This window comes from Felis catus, chromosome B2, assembly GCF_018350175.1.
Source record: "Felis catus isolate Fca126 chromosome B2, F.catus_Fca126_mat1.0, whole genome shotgun sequence".
NCBI lineage: Eukaryota > Metazoa > Chordata > Mammalia > Carnivora > Felidae > Felis > Felis catus.
The window spans coordinates 114,878,475-114,899,873 of NC_058372.1; the positions used below are offsets into that span (position 1 = coordinate 114,878,475).

Consider the following 21,399-nt stretch of genomic DNA (forward strand, 5'->3'; position numbering starts at 1 on the left):
ACCACTTTCTCACACCATTCACAAAAATAAACTCAAAATGGATAAAGGACCTAAATGTGAGACAGGAAACCATCAAAACCTTAGAGGAGAAAGCAGGAAAAGAACTCTCTGACCTCAGCCATAGCAATCTCTTACTCGACACATCCCCAAAGGCAAGGGAATTAAAAGCAAAAGTGAATTACTGGGACCTTATGAAGATAAAAAGCTTCTGCACAGCAAAGGAAACAACCAACAAAACTAAAAGGCAACCAACGGAATGGGAAAAGATATTTGCAAATGACATATCGGACAAAGGGCTAGTATCCAACATCTATAGAGCTCACCAAACTCCACACCCGAAAAACAAATAACCCAGTGAAGAAATGGGCAGAAAACATGAATAGACACTTCTCTAAAGAAGACATCCGGATGGCCAACAGGCACATGAAAAGATGTTCAGCGTCGCTCCTTATCAGGGAAATACAAAGCAAAACCACACTCAGGTATCACCTCATGCCAGTCAGAGTGGCCAAAATGAACAAATCAGGAGACTATAGATGCTGGAGAGGATGAGGAGAAACGGAAACCCTCTTGCACTGTTGGTGGGAATGCAAATTGGTGCAGCCGCTCTGGAAAGCAGTGTGGAGGTTCCTCAGAAAATTAAAAATAGACCTACCCTATGACCCAGCAATAGGACTGCTAGGAATTTATCCAAGGGATACAGGAGTACTGATGCATAGGGCCACTTGTACCCCAATGTTCATAGCAGCACTCTCAACAATAGCCAAATTATGGAAAGAGCCTAAATGTCCATCAACTGATGAATGGATAAAGAAATTGTGGTTTATATACACAATGGAGTACTACGTGGCAATGAGAAAAAATGAAATATGGCCTTTTGTAGCAACGTGGATGGAACTGGAGTTTGTGATGCTAAGTGAAATAAGCCATACAGAGAAAGACAGATACCATATGGTTTCACTCTTATGTGGATCCTGAGAAACTTAACAGGAACCCATGGGGGAGGGGAAGGAAAAAAAAAAAGAGGTTAGAGTGGGAGAGAGCCAAAGCATAAGAGACTGTTAAAAACTGAGAACTGAGGGTTGATGGGGGGTGGGAGGGAGGAGAGGGTGGGTGATGGGTATTGAGGAGGGCACCTTTTGGGATGAGCACTGGGTGTTGTATGGAAACCAATTTGTCAATAAATTTCATATAAAAAAAAAGAACTTGAAGAAACTGGAATCCTCATATATTATAAATAGAAATATAAAATGATTAATTATTCATAATATCTCCAAAAGGGCAAGTGTCCTTTAACTGGTGTTGGATAAACAAAGGTGGTATATCCATACAATAAAATATATTTAGCAGCAAAAGGGAGCAAAATACTTGTTCATGTTACAACATGGATGAACCTTAAAAACATGCTAAGTAACAAGAGCTAGATGCAAAATACTATATATTATATGATTTATTTTATATGAAACATCAAGGAAAGGCAAATTCATACTCAAAGCAGATCAGTGGTTGCCCAGCGCTGGAAATGCAAGTTACAATTATTGGCAAAGTGTTCAAGGGACTTCTTTGAGAAGATGGAAATGGTCTACAACTGGTGGTGGTTGCACAACTCCATAAATTTACTAAAAATCATTTAATTGTACACTTACAATGGATGAATTTTACGGTTTAGAAAATTATACCTCAATTAAAGTGTAAGAAAAATCTTGTACTTAAAGGCAGAAAAATAAACACCAAATAAATAACTTACTACATATGAAAGAGATAGGTCTTTTGCTACAGAAAAATGAAGAACATAATAAAGATAAGGAATATAGGGAAAGAAGATGGAAATTTTTCAGTATCAAATAAGGTGGTCAGGGTAAGCCTCACAGAGAAAGGAGTTAGCCAAGGTGATGTCCGGTAGAAGAGCTTGCCAGCCTGAAGGAAAAGCATTAGCAAAGACAGGAACATATCCCCAAGTTTGAGGAAGAGTAAGGAGGCTTGTGGCTGGAAGGAGGAGACTGGTAAATGATGAACTCAGATAAATAATGGGAGCAAGAAGAAAAAAATACGGGGCCTTATTACTCATTATAAGGCTTTTATTTTAAGAAAAAATGGAAAGCTACTGGAGGCTTTTTAATAGAGAAGTGCATAATCAGAGGTACAATTTCAAAGCATTGGACTCTGGAGGCTCTTTTGAGAATAAATTTTAGGTATGAAAGAGTAGAAGCAAGGAGACCAATTAGGTGTCTATTTTGATAATGTTGGCGATAAATTATGGTGCCTTGAACCACAGGGGTAGATGGAATTTGTGGGGGAAGAAAAAACAAAGCATGGGGAAAGGAATTTTGGCATCAGTTTTTCTCTTTAAAAAAAAAATTTAGTGTTTATTTATTTTTGAGAGACAGAGTGTGAGTGAGGGAGGGGCAGAGAGAGGGAGACACAAAATCTGAAGGCCAGTTCCAGGCTCTAAGCTGTCAGCACAGGGCCCAACACAGGGCTTGAATCAACAAACTGTGAGACCATGACCTGAGCTGAGACACTGAACTGACTGAGCCACCCAGGCGCCCCAATTTTTCTCTTTTTGAAAGTTAACTCAGGGGCTCCTGGCTGGCTTAGTTAGTGGGGCATGTGACTCTTGATCGCAGGGTCGGTGAGTTCAAGCCCCATGTTGGGTGTGGAACCTACTTAAAATAAAATTTTTTAAAAAGTTAAATCATAATTTATGAAGAAGAGCATGCACCAAAATATTAACTGTATTTTTCCATTTGAGGAAGTTATTGATAATTCTGTGCCTCTGCATTTTCCAACTTGCCAGCCATGTGCATACACTATTTCTATAAAGCAGAAAAATAATTTTTTCAATATTCGGATCACTGAACACAATCATAATGTAACCAAACTTACTTGTTTCCCAAATTTTAAGTCAAAATGGTTACATATGTGAAGTAAACAGTGATGAATGGTAATGTTAGCAATATGAAGAGTAGTTAAAGAAGCAACAGATGCTTCCTGACCCCAGAGCAGTGAACTCACGCTCCCATTGACATGCAGTAGTATTATTACCAAGTAACTTTCCTGGCATTATAGGACTTTCTCCTGTGTTTTTCTGATGCCTAATTTTTGAAATTGATAATAAATACAGTTCCAGCCATGATAAATATAACCTGGATCAATCAGGAAAGTTACAGTTATGCTCACATTACAATCTCAAAGTCTTGGAGATTTAAGCAATAATGTTTCTTTTTAAAAAATATTTATTTATTTTTGAGAGAGAGAGAGCAAGAGTGGGGAAGAGGTAGAGACAGAGAATCTAAAGCAGGCCCCGAGGTGTCAGCGCAAAGCTTGACACAGCTTGAACTCACCAACTGTGAAATCATGACATGAGCCGAAATCGGATGCTTAACCGACTAAGCCACCCAGGCACCCCATAAAGGTAATTTCTTATTCCACTACATGTCCACTACAAGTGGGTGAGGGCAAGTTATCCAATAATTGTAGTCATTTAGGGACGCAAACTGTCAAAGATTCCATTTTGACACGGCCTACCAGGATGAAATACGTTAAATTATGAACTGGTTTGTAAAGCATCTGCCTCCAAATGATACACATTACTTCTGTTGTCATTACATTGGCCAATGCAAGTTCTATGGCTAGAAAAGAACTGTAACCTTATGATGTACTCAAAAGGGATAACTGGGATAAATGAACATTAATTTTTTTTTATTCTTTAAGTTTGCTTCTTGGTCATAAGCTATTCTTTCAAAGAATTGAACATGGGATGATGACACAGGTCAAGTTACCTACAATTATAATTATTCATGAACTAGCTTGCCCAGTGCTATAATCCGGGATTTGTGATGGCAATCATGCTATCTCCTAATATGGATCTCATAAGCAGGCCACATATCCCATAGAGTATTACAAGATGTGAGGTAAGAGAAGAAAATATGAGCTTCAGTTAATGTTCATTTCTACATAAAACAAGTAAGAACATTAAGTTATTCTAGTAGTTAATATAAATGTTTGTAATATTTAATTTTAAGTTTGCTAATATTTAATATTAAAAAATCCTAGGGGAGCCTTTGTGGCTCAGTCAGTTAAGGGTTCAACTCTTGCTTTCAGTTCAGGTCATGATCTCATGATTTGTGGCATTGAGCCCTGTGTTGGGTTTTGCACTGAAGTGTGGAGAGGGCTTGGGATTTGCTCTCTGCCCTTCCCCCGCTCACATGTGTTTTTTTTTTCTCTCTCAAAATAAATAAACACGAAAAAATTAAATTAATAATCCTAGTTTATTTCTACATCAGATGGTACTCCACATCAGATATATATTTCTACATCAGATATAGTCCAAAATATAATGAGTCAGACTGGGCATTCCGAAAAATGAGAGTTAAAAGAATGTCCTAATCAAGAGAAAGGAACCCTTGTGTACTGTTAGTGAGAAGGCAAACTGGTGTGGCCATTGTGGAAAACAGTATGGAGGTTCCTCAAAAAATTAAAAATAGAACTACCCTATGATCCAGTAATTGCACTACTGGGTATTTACCCAAAAGATACAAAAACATTAATTTGAAGGGATACATGCACTCCTATGTTTACAGCAGGATTATTTACAATAGCCAAATTATGGAAGCAGCCTAAGTGTCCATAATAGATAAATGTATAAAGAGATGTGGAATATCTTACACACACACACACACACACACACACACACACACACACACACAGCAATACTATTCAGCCACAGAAAAGAATGAAAATCTTGCTATTTGCAGCAACATGGATGGATCTAAAGAGTAGAATGCTAAGTGAAATGAATCAGTCAGAGAAAGACAAATACCATATGATTTCACTCATGTGGAATTTAAGAAGTAAAACAAATGAACAAAGCAGACAAAAAAAGAGGCAGAAACCAAAAAACAGACTCTTAACTATAGACAACAAACTAATGGTTACCAGAGGGGAGGTAGGTGGGGTGATGGATGAAACAGGTGAAGGAGACTAAGAGTACATTTATCTTGATGAGCACTGAGTAATACATATGAAACTGTTGAATCACTATATTGTACACCTGAAACTAGTATAGCATTGTTTGTTAACTACACTGGAATTAAAATTAAAAAAAAAAAAAGAATTGTCCTAGTCATTCATTTACCTGCAATACTTCCATATAATGGATTTTATGAGTCAAGTTAAGTTGCCTTAAGAATTGTTATAATCTAATTTTAAATATACTAACTCTCACAAAATAGACAATAACTTTGCAAGATGCTCACAAAGACACTTGAGAATTGAAGATTGCAGGGACTAACAAGAAGAAAATGACAGCATGACACATCTATTCCTAGTACAAACTTGTCATCAGCTGCATACAACTGCTACCTAAGGAAACTGCCAATATCAAGTTTATGAATATTCTTCCACATATAGATTGACAGCCACCAACATTAATGAAAATCTGCTCTAAGTATATGTTACATACAGTGCATACTGTTAATTTTATCTTTACTTTATCCTCTTAAAATTCTATTGTGTATGTTTTAGAATGACCATAAATATCAATAAAGAAATATATACAATAAGGATAACATGCTCATTTTTTTTTAACTGATGAAGCTTGCATTCAAATAAAGTCCTGATCAATTAGGTCACTGATGGGGCATTCCAGCCATGAGCTCACTCTGTGGCCAGAACTGGCTTTTCAATTGTCTACCTGAAATTTCCACTTGGACAAATAACATATATTTGTATTTCACATGGCCAAAACAACTTTTGCATTCTCATCGAAGCTTTCCTCCCCCCGGTCTCCACAACTACTCTGTCAAATGCACAAACATCTATCTTCTCTTAAGACTTTCCTTTCTGCTTTCTTCTATATGTTCGAAGTCATAGGAATATTTTTCTCTTCTTCAGATACACTAAGCTCTCTTCGCTCTCCAGATGTTTGCACTAGCTGTTCACCCTGTTTGGAACACTCATCTCTTGGCTAATTTCTTCTCAACATTCAGGCCTCTGCTCCTAAATTGGTTCTTTAGAGCAGCCTTCCCTGATCACCTTCTGTTACAGGCTCCCACCTGCTTCCCTACTGTGCACCAGATTATGTATTACGATGGCCCTGAAGGTCTACAATAACTGTGTCTCCCCACATCCTCACCCTCCTCTTCTACTGCATACCCCTCAGTTGCTCTGCTTCGGCCTCACTGGCTTCCTCTGTGTTTATCAATTAGATGAAGCAAGCTGTTATGTGGCTTGCACTTGTTCTGTCCTCTGTAGGAGTATTCTTCCAGATATGTATAGGATCACTTTCTCAGTTTATTCTGGCCCCTGCTCAAATTTCACCTGTTCAGAGATACCTGCCTTAATCACCCTCTCAAAATATCATCCCTTCTGTCTGTCTCAGTTTACTCTCTATCTACTTAGTTTTTCATGGCACTTGAACATATTTTAAATCTATCATCTGTTTGTCATTTGTCCCATTCACTGGAATATAGGCTCCAGTAGGATAAGAGCTTTGCATTTCATCCTCCCCCACCCCTTCCCTGCCACTGTAATTCTAGCCTGCTGAACAATACCTGATCTAGTTTTTGTTTTCGTTTTCAGTGCAAAAAAATGTGGTTTTATTCAAACATGGGGACAGGACCTGTGGGCAGAAAGAGTTGCACTGGGGTTCTAAGGAATGACTGATTATACACTTTTAAGTTGGGAAGTTGGTTATGGATAGCTAAGTCTCTAAGGAATTTGGAAGCAAACTTTCCAGGACTGTGTGGGGTCCTTTACTGCTGTCTAGTAAAATCTTAGTCATGAGACCGTTCAGATATATATCAGTGGGCTGTATTCTTTGAGGGTGACTACTAATACATGTCTTGGGAGGGGGTAGAGATAAAGGAAGTTTCCAAAATGATTTTCATGTATTAAAGAAGACTTACAGGATCTTGGAGGTTGGGCTAATGTCAAGCTAAGGTTGCCTTTTGCCTCTGGCAAAGTATTCACGTCCAGCCAGTTGAGTTCCTGGAGTAAGGTCACTCTGATCAAATATTATTATAATTTATATACGCTATTCAATGCTGAGACTCACCTGTTTCTCTGTAAAACATGTTGCTATGACCATTTCAGTATAATCATTATTTTTGTTTTTTATAATTACATTTTAATTTAACTTCTAGAGGTCAGACATTTATGTGCATTATATGTTGATGCATTTTGCTCAGTTGATTCCTAGAAATTCTGTAATGGTTTACATACCCACTGATCATGTCTCCTTTCATTTCTGTGCATTCATGCCTATATTGGGTTTTGTGAATCTTTTTAATATCTGTGATATAAGAGGTGATTAAGAATGATTTATTGCTTATTTGCGTTTTATGGTTAATAGATTTGAAAATTTTTTATATGATTCTGGCATGTGAATTGCCTTTTACATATTTTTCCCATTTAAATTTTTTTTATTCATTTCTATTTATTGTTATTTAATGATTTTTATACACATTTAAGTATTTTTTAATAAGGAAGTTTTCTAGGGGTGTCTGGGTGGCTCCATAGGTTGTGTCCAACTTCAGCTCAGGTCATGATCTCATGGTTTGTGAGTTCAAGCCCCACATTAGGCTCTGTGCTGACAGCTCAGAGCCTGGAGCTTGCTTCAGATTCTGTGTCTCCCCCACTCTCTGCCAGTCTCTTGCTCACACTATCTATTAAAAATAAATAAACATTTATATAAATAAATTCTCTCTCTTAAAAATAAATAAACATTTTAATTTTTTTTAAAAAAATAAGTTTTCTATTTCACAAGTTCAAATTTTCGTTATTTATTTTTTATATATATAATTTATTGTCAAGTTAGCTAACATATGGTATATACAGTGTACTCTTGGCTTTGGGATTCATCTTTTAAATACTTAGTTTTAATATATTCTTCTATGGTTTCTTCATTTTTATTGTTAATGTTTTAACTTTTAATGTTTTTTTTCTCCTTATTTAATTTATGTTGGCATATGTAATAGTAGTGGAATTCAAATTAGTTACATTTTACTTTTTAGGAATGGTTGATCAGTTTTCCTCATCATATACCAACATTATGGTAATCATGATAATAGTTAAGATTTCCTGTGAGATTTCTATGAGCCAGTCATTTTGCTAAATATTTCATACACAATAGTTCAATTAATCTTCATATCAACCTTCAGGGTCATGATGAAACCTATTTTTCGTGAGTGAGGGACAAAGCAAATGTCAGATGTTAGAAGTTGACTGAAATTATCTATCATTTTTAACAGTCAGGAGGCAGTTGGGTTTTTAACCCACAGTTTTATGCTTCATATCAACAGGGCAACTTAATAAGTTTTTGAGCAACATATTATTAAAGTAGCATTCAATCCAGTGCCACAAAACTTCATGTCAGCCTTTCTCAAGTTCCCTCAAGCCTCCAAAATCTCTTGTTGTGGAATCATGACCACAGGATGGACAAAACCTGGTTCTACTCTCTGTGCTGTTAGAAGAAGCAAAAAAAAAGATAAAGCATATGTTTCCCTGCACTAAAAACAAGAGACACCAAGATATTGAAAGTAGATGCTTAGAAAAAAGATATTCCAAAAGAAAACTGGAGAAGTAATATTATTATTTAACAAAATAGAACTTAATAAAAAAAATCATATATGAAAAAGGATGATAAAAATAGAGTAAGAAGATATAACCCTCACTAACATAAGCACAGGCAGCAACTCAACCTCATAAACATGAAGCAACAAAAGAGAAACGAGGAGTGAACTAGATAAATGAACAACTGCTGAAAGATTTCTTTTATAAAATCCCCTCAGAAAAGTAGATGAAAAATAAGCAGTGAGAGCAAAATCTGAACGAAACAATTTAAAAATTCAGGCTACCTGGGATATATAGAGAGATATTATACCAAACAACAAAACATATGTTTTCTTTGAGCACATGTGAAATATTCCAAAGCAGGATATATTTCATACCATGAAGAAATAGAAGCCTCAATCAATTCTGAGGAAAAAATATAATACAGACTATTGTTTTCTAACAACATACAATAAAATTGTTAATTAAAAGCAAAGATCCTAAAAGAAATCCCATATTATGGTAAATAAATAAAATAAATAGTCATTGGATTGAAAAGGAACAAACTGCCCTTTGAAGTGCATAACAGAGAAAACACTACATGGTAAAATTCATGAGGAGTCGTTAAAGAAGTACTTAGAGGAAAAATTATAGTTTTAAACTATAATCAAGAGGATCAAGAAATGTTTTTAAAATGACTACTGATTCAACCTAGGAAACTAGAGAATAAGCAAGGGAACAAACAGAGAAATGAAAGAAAATAATGAAAATCAAGTCAGAAATCAATAAAAGAAGCAAAGGAATAGAGAATATTAATGAAACCAAATTCTGATTTCCCCTCCAAAAAATTCTGTGGTTGGTCAGTAGTTCATACAGGAGAATTCTAGCAAATTTTAGGGAAGAAATTAAAAGTTTCTCTTTTTTTTTTAATTACCCAGAAAATGCTTAATTCTCTGTAGTTAATTTCAGGAAGCTAGTTTTATCTTGAATCTAAAACAGATGAATTTATTAGTTCATTTCAATTATGGTTAAATGCAAAAATCTTAAATATAATATTAAATTTCTACATTGTATTTTGAAAATGTGGATATAATATGAAAGGATTCTTCAACTCAAAAAAATCTTTAAAGGTAATGTGTATTAACAGACTAAAGAAGCCAAAGTACATTATTATCTTATCAATGAAGAGAAAAATATTCATTGGGTTCAATATATATTTATTATGAAAACACCTAGCAAGCAGGAAATAGATGAAAACTTCCTTAATTTAGTGAAGGTTAAATACCAATTTTATTATTAATTTTTTAAGTTTACTTATTTATTTTTGAGAAATAAAGCACAAGCAGGGGAGCGGCAAAAAGGTAAAGAGAGAGAGAGAATTCCGAACAGGCTCTATACTGTCAGCACAGAGCCCAATGCAGGGCTCGAACTCACAAATCATGAGATCATGACCTGAGCCGAAATCAAGAGTTGGATGCTTAACCAACTGAGCCACCCAGGCGCCCCAGGTTGAATACCAATTTTAGAACATTACACTTAAAAAGAAGGAATTTTTGATGCATTTCCTTTATGATCAGGAATTAGACAAGGATTTTCACTACTGTTTATATACTACTGGAGGCCCTGGCCTACTATGAAGGTAAGAAAAATAAAAGGTTGTAAAATATAGTAGGAAAGTGATGCAACTCTTGATACTTTCTAATAATATCAGTATCTATTGGTTTTAGGAAAGCCAATGAAATAAAAAAGATAAACTATTAGAATTAATGAGTGTTCATTAGTACTGTTGATATTTACTTGCATTTCTTTTGGTGATAATCAATGCGAAAACAAAAGATATATGATTATTAGTCAATATAGCAATTTATATACACATATGTAAGTAAGTGTGTGCATTCTAGGAAACATTATCTTGAACTCTAATACATGATCTAGAAGATGAGTTTTGCTTTTCTGTTTTTGTTTTAATGAGAGAGAAACATTGCTCATAGATAGGAAGACCTTACTATTTAAAACTTGGAAGTCATAATTAAAAAGATCTCTATATTAGAAATTCCAGCTCAGAATGGTTTCATTAAGAATACTACTAAATATTTAAATGAGAAGTAACACCATATTTGCACATCTTTAAAAGAATTGAAAAAGACTCTACCCAAAGAAGTTCTATTAAGTTCAACATAACTCAGTACAAAAACATGGCTAGGACATTATAAGAAATAAAAATTATAAGCCAATTTCATTCTCTAAAAGAGATATAAAAATCCTAAAAGAAAAAAAAAGTAATGAACCAAATTTAGTGTTATATGACCAAATTGGTTTTATTCCTCATGGAAAATGCTTATTTAACATTTTAAAAATGAATCAATATAAAAAACATAATCATCACAAAAATCACAGAAAGAATATGTGATGAGTTAAATGTACATTCATGATTAAAAATTATTATTAGAAAATTGGATACTTCTTTAACTTAAAACAAACATACTTCAAGATGAATTATTGAAATTTTCTGTGGTTGTAAACAGAGATGGGGGGTTATCATTACTCCTATTTAGTATTACATTAGAAACACTGATCAGTTCTTTAACTGAAAAAAAAAATTGGAAAGAAAAGATGAGATCTGTCAATGTTCATAAAATACATGACTGTGTATATAACAAATCCAAAATAATCTAAAGATATGCTTTTAGAATTCAACAAACACAACAAAGAGAAAATGAAAGTTTCAAAAGGTACTATTTATAATGGAATGAAAAAAAAATCAAATTAAGAATAGAAGGAAGTGCAAGAACTCCACACACAAAAAGGCTATAAAATGAAAAGAGATCTATATAACTATATAGCTATACCAGGTTTATGGATCAGAAGACTTAATTTAAAATGGTGCCAATTTGGGGCACCTGAGTGGCTCAGTCAGTTGAGTGTCCCACTTTGGCTCAGGTCATGATCTCATGGTCCGTGAGTTCGAGCCCCACGTTGGGCTCTATGCTGACAGCTCAGAACCTGAAGCCTGCTTTGGATTCTGTGTCTCCCTCTCTCTCTCTGCCCCTCCCCCTTCATGCTCTGTCTCCCTCTCTGTCAAAAATAAATAAACATTAAAAAAAAATTTTAGGGGCGCCTGGGTGGCCCAGTCGGTTAAGCGTCCGACTTCAGCCAGGTCACGATCTCGCGTTCCATGAGTTCGAGCCCCGCGTCAGGCTCTGGGCTGGTGGCTCAGAGCCTGGAGCCTGTTTCCGATTCTGTGTCTCCCTCTCTCTCTGCCCCTTCCCCGTTCATGCTCTGTCTCTCTCTGTCCCAAAAATAAATAAACGTTGAAAAAAAAAATTTTTTTTTTTTAAATTTTAAATGGTGCCAATTCTCTCTAAACCAAGGCATTGCTAAGCAAAATGCCAAGAACACTTTTGTGGAAGTTGGTAAGTTAAATGTACATGAAATATATATGAAAATTCACACTGCCTAACCTGAAAGAGAATAATAAATTGGAAGAACTTATTCTACATTATAATTCTCAGTTTTGGCTGCATGTTATAATCATCAGGGAGATTTTCCAAAACCTGATGGTGACACTGCACTTATCACATAATTAAATCCTTATCTTCTGAGGAGAGACCTAGGCATCGATATTTTCGATATTTCCCAGGTATTTCATGTGCAACCAAGTTTGAGAACCACAGGTCTTAGAGCATATCATCATACATAACATAACCTAAATTATGTATTGTTGCAAACCTGCTTTAACTAAGATAGGGTGAAATTAATGTAAGAATAGCAATTAGTTGAATGGAACAGAATAGATGCTGTGGAAGGAGACCCACACATGTATGGACACTGTTAATGACTAATGTAGCCCAGTAAGGCAGTAGGAAAAAGGCAGTTTTTCAATAAAAGTCACTGCACCAATTGGCTCCATAGAAGAAAAAAATAAACACTAATCTCAACCTCAAATCATATACAAAAAAAAATCAATTTTAGTAGACTACAGATCTAAAGGAGGGAGTAAACAAATGGAATAGATGCTGAGAGAATGTCTTCATGAACTTAGGATAAAGAAAATTTTGACAACACACAAAAAGGAAAATAATTATAAACTGACTACATTAACACTAAAATTAAAAACTTCCATTCATCAAAAGGTGACATTTAGAAAATGAAATGTCAATTTATGGACTGAGAGAAGACATTTGCAACACAGGTAACTGGCAAAAACTGATAAAGGGTCAGGACCCTCTCTTTCTCTCTCTCTCTCTCTCTCTCTCTCTCTCTCTCTCTCTCCACACACACACACACACACACACACACACACATACATATAAATGCATACATATACACATATGTATGTATTTAAATTTATAAACTCCAATAAAGAAATGAGCCACCGACATGAACAATGTCTTTCACAAAATAGAATTTCCTAGGTGCCTGGCTGGCTCAGTCGGTGGAGCGTGTGACTCTTGATCTCAGAGATGTGAGTTTGAGCCCCATGTTAGGTTTAGAAATTACTTAAAAATAAAATCTTTAAAAAAATAGCATTTCTCAAAGGCCATTAGTCACCAGGGATATGCAAACTAACCATGAGCTACCCTTATACTCTTCACAGAATAACTGCAATTACGAAGACTGATAACATTAAGTGCTACCAAAGACATGGATCAATTGGGACTTTCATAGACTGCTGGTGGGAATATAAACTGGTATAACTACTGACTTGGAAAAATTGTTTTTCATTATCTATCAAGGCTGAACATATACATAGCATATGACATGGCAACTCCACTTATTCATATACCCAACTGAATGCACATACAAGTGAACACACTTGAACAAGAATGTTAATGACATTACTGGTAACAGCTCCAAAGTGGAAATAATCCAAATGTCCGTTAGCAATAGAATGGATAAACAAATTGTGGTATATTTATCCAACAGACTATTATACACACTATATAGAACATCATGGGTTAATTTTACAAAGATAATGTTGAACATATATGCCAACCAGAAAGAATACATACTATAATTTTTCATTTGTGTAAGTTCATAAGTGGACAAAAGTCAGGATAATGGTTACCTATGGAGAAGATGGTGGATAATGATTGCGAAAGGGCACAAACTAGAGCTTTCAGAATATTTGCAATTTTCTATTTCTTGACTGCAGTGGTGGTTATATAAATGTGTTTACTTGTGAAAATTCATCAAGTTGTTCACTCTTTTCTCTTAATTGAAGTGTAACATAGTAGTGACGTAGTAAAGAATGAAGATGGTCGGAACACACGGAGAGACATGCTATATTCTTTTGTAAGATGACATAAAGATGTCAATTTTTCTCAAGTTAATCTATAAACTCAATACAATCTAATGCAAATTCTAGTAGGATTTCTTAAGTAACTAATTTCTCTAAAAACATAATTAAAAGGTCTATGAACAGCTAAGTCAACTTAGAAAAAAGGAGTAGAAACAAGGGACTGGTCTATACATGAAATATATTTTAACACTTAGCCTGGAACCATTGTTACACACATTGGGTGATTTGGGCACAATCAAGAAAAAACAGACTGATGGAATAGAAGAAATATTTCAGAGAGACTGATCCAGATGTGAGTACCTAATATGATGTAAAAGTAGCCACATAAATCAATTGGGAAAGGATGACTAGCTTCTCAAATGGTACTGGGAAATCAGATTTATTATATGGAAAAATCTAAAACTGGATCCCTCTATACCATATCTAATCCTCCAAATGGTTTAAAAACTAAATGAGAAATATAAAACTGTAAAGTTGGTATACAATAATAAAAATATCTCTGTAATTTCGTATGCAAAGCTTCAAAAACACAAACGATGAAACCAAAAAAAAAATGATTTGGGCTGGCGTAGGAACAAAGATACATTTCTTAATATTGTATACATGGAAAAATACGGTCTGATTCCGTATAATCAATTGACAAATGAATTAAACAAAATCCAGTGCTAAGCTGATATAGCAGAGGTGTGTGTGTGTGTGTGTGTGTGTGTGTGTGTGTGTGTATGAACTAGGTCTGATATTTGTCAATTTTTATTGCATAATATAATAATATATATGTAACACATTATTTTGTCTTGAATGGGAAAGATTGGACTGCCAGAAGTTATTTACCTTAATTTTCCAGTAGTTTGTCTGGATCTAATTCTATTACTGCCTCAACCCTACCACTCTTGTGACCAAAAATATATATTTTCCTAGAAAATAACTCTTTGTCTTGCATGTATTCAAAGTAATTCCTTAAAGATTCTAGGGTACCTGTTAATAGGCTTTAACATTTTTCTACTGAACTAACATCATAAGTCACATCGAAGCACACTAACTTATTAAATAATCTTAATGAAACCCTGATTTTTCAATACAGATTCTTAAAAATTATCTTGCAATTAGTAGATACTAATTTCTATGCCTTCAAATAAGAATGTCATTATCTAAAGAGTTAGGAGTTAGGCCACTCCAGAAGAAGTGAGAGAAATGTTGGCATAAGCAACATTGCAAAGTGGTTCAGAGTTTGGTTAGTTTTTCTTTCTAAACACTGTGCTTTTAATAATTGTTTTTGTTTTTAAAAAATACTTTTTTTTATATCCTAGAAATATAAACATGGATAGCGACTCTTCACTCTCGGAGTATAACCCATTTCAAAGAGGCAGAAATAATTTACCACTCATGTTGGACTATCTGAAGGCCTCCAGAAAGCTCATGCTTTTCACTCCATTCCTTTTCCCTATCTACCCCAGAGTCCTATTAGTTTCTCTTCTCTAGCACTCTTAGATTGTGACTGTTTTGTCAGTTACTTTCTCTCTTTTGTGATCACCTTCCTTTCAAAGGAACTCACATATTTTCTATTAAAATTTCCCCCTCAGGTTTCCAAGAGTACATATCTTATGAGAACTTTCTAGCCAGCCAAGAGATAGGAGAGTGCTTACCTTCAAAATAGATGCCCGACTGGACTTCTAGAACCCTGGGAAGGGTCCTGAGGTCAAGGGAGTGAACGAATTCCTCCAGCGTCATTGCCATTGCGCTGACTTGGGTCTTGTGCAGACCTGGTACTTACAGAAGCTCCTGGCTTCTGGGTGTCACTTGTCTGCAGCTGTAGTTTCCCCTTCTCATTCCTCCCTCAGGCAGGCAGGGATGTCACGCTACAGTCCAACTGGGGTGGAGTAGCTCTATGTGGGTAAGACTGTGAAGAGGGAAGGAGGAGGCAGGGGACAAAAGGTGTGACAGCTCTTTTTGTTCTCATTGTGGCTTCATTTCCTTCTGATGCTGAAGTAGAACAGGATGGGGGGGGGGGGTGGTGAGCATGTCTAAACAGACAATGCTAAAAAAAATGAGAGCTGATTAGCAGCTTGCTCTGTCTGTTGCCAGCCAACAGCAGCAAGACTGGAGTGAGAGTTGCTTGTGGCTTTTCAAAACCAGAAAGGAACAGGAATACAGGACGAGAGTCTAATCTTAAAAATGGCACCATGTTAATTCTTTATCTCTTTAGTTCATGTCTAAAATTTGGCTTTGTGCCTTATTTGCATACTCTCAGTGCTTTCATATTAAATTTGGTTACAAAAGTGCTTTGTGTCAGCTCTTTTGAGAAATCTGATACTCTGAAAAGAGAGGATCGAAACCAGTTTTTATTCTTCCACATTAAAAATTTTGCTGAATCTTAAAGGACGGTGGGGGAGGGGTACAATATGCAAAGTGAAACAGTAAATTAATCCAGTAAATTAACATGAATTTTTTAATCACCACAGTATAGTGAAAGTATCTAAATCTGTTGCAAGGAAACAGTTTCCTGGGTTTGGCTCTGCTTTTGATGTAGAGGTGACTTCAGCCTTAACTTCTCTGTGCCTAATTTAGTTCAATTATTAAATGAAAAAAAAAAAAAGTAGAAGGAGTCAAATAAATTAAACAATTTCTTCCCAGGCTAAAATTCTGCAGTTTTGATTCTGTGGTCCAAACTTTACCTGGGGAAAATGCCTGAAGTCAAAGGAAGCCAGAGGAGCCTGGTTGAAACAGATCTCTTAAAAAATTCTCCCTCTCTCTATTCTTTGTATTTAGCAGAAACAGTGTTTCAGACCTAGTGTATACAACTCAAGCTGATATTTTCTAAGTTACTTTAAGGATGAGTAAAGGAAGACTAGTTGGTATACATACAGGTGAAAGATACTAAGAAGCTGCACATTCTCCTTACAAATTGGACTCCAGGCTCTCTGTTGAGAAACTTATGGCCTCAGGCTTCAGACGGCATAGGCAGACAGAGGGGGTCGGGGCTCACCCCAGCTCCACCATATCCTTCACATAAATAACCAAGCAATAAAAGCATAGCCTTAGTTTGAGACAGAGCTTGCAAAACTCTTTCAGCTCTTAGAATCATATTTGACATTTGCAATAATCTGCCTGGTTTCATTTCTTTCTTTACAAAACTAGAATTTATGGGGTCATGTTAAAAGTTTTTCACTAGTAGCTTCTACTTCCTCACTTGCAACTCTTTTGCCCCCACATCTCCCAAATTTGATCAGTCTGCTTCTGTACTCCTCCTCCCAAACTTAGGCTCCTTAATCCAGTGCAAACATTGTTTATAGCCTAACAGCATATCTTACTTGGCAGAATATATAAAACAGGCTGCTGTGGACTGCTCCTTAAAAATCACACATCTTTTAGAACTGGTGCTACAACAAATTTCATTTCATACCTAATCCAAGCTAGACTTCACTTGCTGTTTTTGTTTTTGTTTTTCAGTTTTCCCAAATCAACTTTCTATCCTAGTAGCCAATGAAGCCTTTTTGAAACATCACCAATATCTTACAGTTATGTATAATACCCTGCTTCTGCTCTTTGAACAGATGACCCTTGGTTTGTGTCACAATCTGATTCTCAGTACATTTCCAATCTCAGTTAATGAGACTATCATTCTCCCAGTTTCCTAAATCAGAAGGCTGCATCAGGGGAAAGGCCATCTCCGGCCTCCAAATCCCTCAAGCCTTCTAAAATGTGGCAATAGTCAATATCACGTCTTCTGTTGTTGCTCTGTATCCCCACTGTTACTACTTTAGTCTAGATCCTAATCACTTCTGACACTGTAGGGCAAGGAAATCCTGACATGAACAGCCAAGACAGAATTGACAAAAAAAAGGCATTGAGACGGCATTTGAATCACCAGTTAGTAAAATGGATGACTCAAGTTCAGCAACTAAAACAGCAGATTACAAGTGTAATAATAATCAGATTAATGAGGGCTCAGAAGCAAACCAGAGTACAAGCAATAATTTACTACATGAAAAAGGTGAAATCCCAAAGCGGGAGAGAAGAATGTTTTATTCAACAAATAGTTGTTAAATAATTTATGAAATAGAAGTTAGTTTCCTAAAATTCTATGCAACAAAATTAAATCTAGATAAATTTAAAAATTAAATTTAAATAAAAATAAAACAAAGGAAAAGTAGAGAAATGTCTGGAGAAAGTAAGGAAATATTTTTTCTTTTCCTTTTCCTTTTCCTTTTTTTTTTAAAGGTTTATTATTTATTTCGAAAGTGAGAGAAAGTATGGGGGGGGAGGGGCAGAGAGAGGGGGAGAGAGAGAATCCCAAGCAGGCTCTGTGCTGACAGGGGGGAGCCCCTACCTACATGGGGCTTGATCCCACGAACTGTGAGATCATGACCTGAGCTGGTATCAGGGAGGTTTAACGGACTGAGCCACCCAGGCGCCCCAGGAAAGAATTTGTTTCTAAGCAATAATGAACGTCTTAAAGGAAAAGATTAATAGATTTGACAACAGAGATAGGAATTATGTCTATAAATCAAAAAGAAGCTTTAACAAAATGGGGGTGGGGAAGCACATACTCAAATTAAGAACTGATGTCCTAGATGTATAAAGAGAACTTATTAATTGATATGTAAAATAAAAATATTCAAGGACTTCTGTTTCTGGCTATGAGCTTATATCTGGCCAACTCTCTTACAAAGGGCAACTAGAAAAGTGAATGGTTTTTTGAAACTCTGTTTTAAGGAACAGAAGAGCCATCAGGGCAGTCGGGACCTGAAAGGCCAAGTCCAGAAAAGCAGAGAAACACAATGAGGGGAACCCAACTCTCCACACTTCTTTTTTCCTGGAGGCATTTGTGGATTAGTAACTGGCACAAAGAGAGAGGCTGAGAAGCGGAACATAGGTGGTGGTTAAGGAGGAGAGAAGCCAAGTTGAAGTTTTAGCAGTTTCACATAACTAGCGAGATAAAAATTGGAATTTTGGGCTAGCAAGGCATCCAGGGAAACAGAGAAATGAATCGTCCATTTTCCCCCTTCAGGGTTTTGCCCATTCAAAAATAGTACAGGGTTGATGTATGAGACACCAATTAGAAAGTGATCGGTTAGAAGCTGACAAAACCAAGCAGCACTTTTAGCAGTTTCATTGGTGGGAAGACTGGGCCTTCATTTACGGGAAAGAGCTCCGGTAAATACCCTGTGTTTTCAGCTGGGGCCCCTGAACGCTACTCCCTAAAAGAAAGGTTGGCTATAAATAGACAGGCCTTACCAATATTGAAGGCCAGATCAAAATTAGTTCAATCCCTGATTGGATTAAGGTGATCTGCCCCCATTTTAACTGCCAAACAAAAGCAAAAGTCAACCTTGTCATTGGGGAAAGCAACCATAACTTCTATAATTTTTTAAACACAATGTCTGGGGTCTGATAATTTCAAAAGGTCCAATATGGAGTTATCAGGAATGTAATTTAAAATAATTTTGATTCGGGGCACCTGGGTGGCTCAGTTGGTTAAGCATCCAACTTCTACTCAGGTCCTGATCTCAGGGTCTGTGGGTTCAAGCCCCGTGTTGGGCTCTGTGATGACAGCTCGGAGCCTGGAGGCCGCTTTGGATTCTGTGTCTCCTTCTCTCTCTGCCCCTCCCCTGCTCACGATCTGTTTCTCTCCCTCTCTCTCTCTCTCTGTCTCTCTCTCTCCAAAATAAATAAACTTAAAAAAATAATAAAATAATTTTGATTAATATGTTCAAAACAGAAAGCAAGAAGGAGAATTTCAGTAGACAACGGCCATCTATAAAAATTATCAAATGAAATTCTAGAGTTGAAAACTAACAATAACTGAATTAAGAATTCAGTAGTTGGATTTAACAGAAGATTGGACAGGGGCACCTAGGTGGCTCAGTCGGTTGAGTGTCTGACTTCGGCTGCGGTCAGTATCTCACGGCCAGTGAGTTTGAGCCCCATGTCGGGCTCTGTGCTAACAGCTCAGAGCCTGGAGCCTGCTTCGGAATCTGTGTCTCCCTGTCTCTCTGTCCCTCCCCCACTCATACTCTGTCTTTCTCTCAAAAATAAATAAACATTAAAAAACAAAACAGAAGATTGGACATATATTAAGAGAAGGCTGTTAGCTGGAAACAGGAAGAAGAAAATATTACTCTATTTACAGAGACATAAAAAGAATTCAACATTAAGAACAGAAGAAACATTCTAGCCATAACGAAAAGGTCTTCTGTTTACATTGCGTCCTAAATGAAAGGAGAGAGGGGACAGAGAGAGAAGCAACATGTTAAGAGACAACAGCTGAACATTCTCCAAAGTTGTTCAGGGCATAGCCATGCGGTGCGGGCTCCCGGCGATCTGTCTCTTGTTTCACCAGCGTTGCGGGAAGAAACCCGGGGACACCCCTTTTTCCAGCCTCAGACCATTCTCCAATCTCTTTCCCCAGTCACAGCCTTGAGAGCCATCTTCTCAGCTATCCCCTGCCTCGAGGACGAGCCAAGGCCGATTTTTGCACTTAACTCCTTACTGCGGGTCAACCATGAGCCCCAGGTTCCTCAGAATTATTCCACCAAGGTGGAGCCCCCCACCCCTCGCCCCCGGCCCCCTGCCCCCAACGAGCATCTGCCGGCCTCCTACACCTACCTCTCTCTGGGTCTCCATTTCCAACGTGGTGATGTGGCTCTGGAAGGCGCCGGCCACTTCCTCGGGAGTTTGCTGAGAAGCGTGAGGCCTTCCAGCGTCTCTTGAAGACAAAAACCCAGCTCGGAAGCCACGCCCTCTTCCCGCGCGTGCAGAAGCCTCCCCAAGATGAGTGGGTAAAACCCAGGACGCTCCGAAGCCGCCACGGTCCTGGACAAGAACCCGACCCAGGCGCTTTGGCCAAGAACCTGACCCAGGCGCTTTACATCTGCCGGTGCAGACCCCACCTCTGGGACTTCGGAGGAGCCACTTCCGGGATGAGAGGTGAACAGCATCAGGGATGGCGGCCACCCAGCTCCCCTCTGCAGGCTGGGCTGGAGAGTATCTCTCCGAAAGCTCACCCTCAAGCACAACTAGGAGCCTGCGGGGCCCAGAGCCTTGCATCCCCCTGAGGTCAGGGCTTCTGCCTGAGTCTCTCCCTGCAGCCATTGGGCAGCTTTTTAACCACCCTGGAGCTCTCTCCCAAGCTAGGGACCAAGTGGAAACAATGAAGCTTTTACACCAAAAAAAAAAATAAAAAAAAATTTACAAGTGGACCAGTGTAGTTCAAATCTGTGTTGTTCAAAGGCCAATAGCACTTGGGGTGCCTGGCTGGCTCAGTTCATAGAGCATGTGACCCTTAATCTTGGGGTTCTGAATTTGAGCCCCACATTAGGTATACAGATTACTTAAAAATACAATCTTAAAAAAAAGGTCAACTGCAATCAACAGCTCAGAGAACAGCCATATATTTAATTCATAAAACCCATATTGCTGAGGGTGCAGTATATAGTCACTTATATGTACTGCAAACTTATGTGATCTATCTTGTGATCTATCTTGAGGTCTAGTAATGGTACATTAAATGTTACATTTAAACATAATCAGATAAACAGAAAGAT

At 37.1% G+C, this 21,399-nt stretch overlaps 1 protein-coding gene across 2 annotated transcripts in view; it reads right to left on the bottom strand.

Moving 5' to 3' along the window:
• The window catches only part of THEMIS (thymocyte selection associated), a 194,248-nt gene extending 173,611 nt beyond the window's left edge, over positions 1 to 20,637 (bottom strand). Inside the window, exons 1-2 of one of the 2 annotated variants that reach the window (XM_045058017.1) lie at positions 20,462 to 20,637; positions 15,499 to 15,752 (exon numbers count right to left, since the gene is read on the bottom strand). In XM_045058017.1, the coding sequence (XP_044913952.1) occupies positions 15,499 to 15,589 (91 nt within the window). In that variant the 5' untranslated portion in view covers positions 15,590 to 15,752; positions 20,462 to 20,637. Of the gene's footprint in view, positions 1 to 15,498; positions 16,118 to 20,461 lie in introns of those variants that run through there. The other variant, XM_006931988.4, reaches the window with a different exon arrangement.
• Between the last annotated feature and the right edge of the window lie 762 nt (positions 20,638 to 21,399).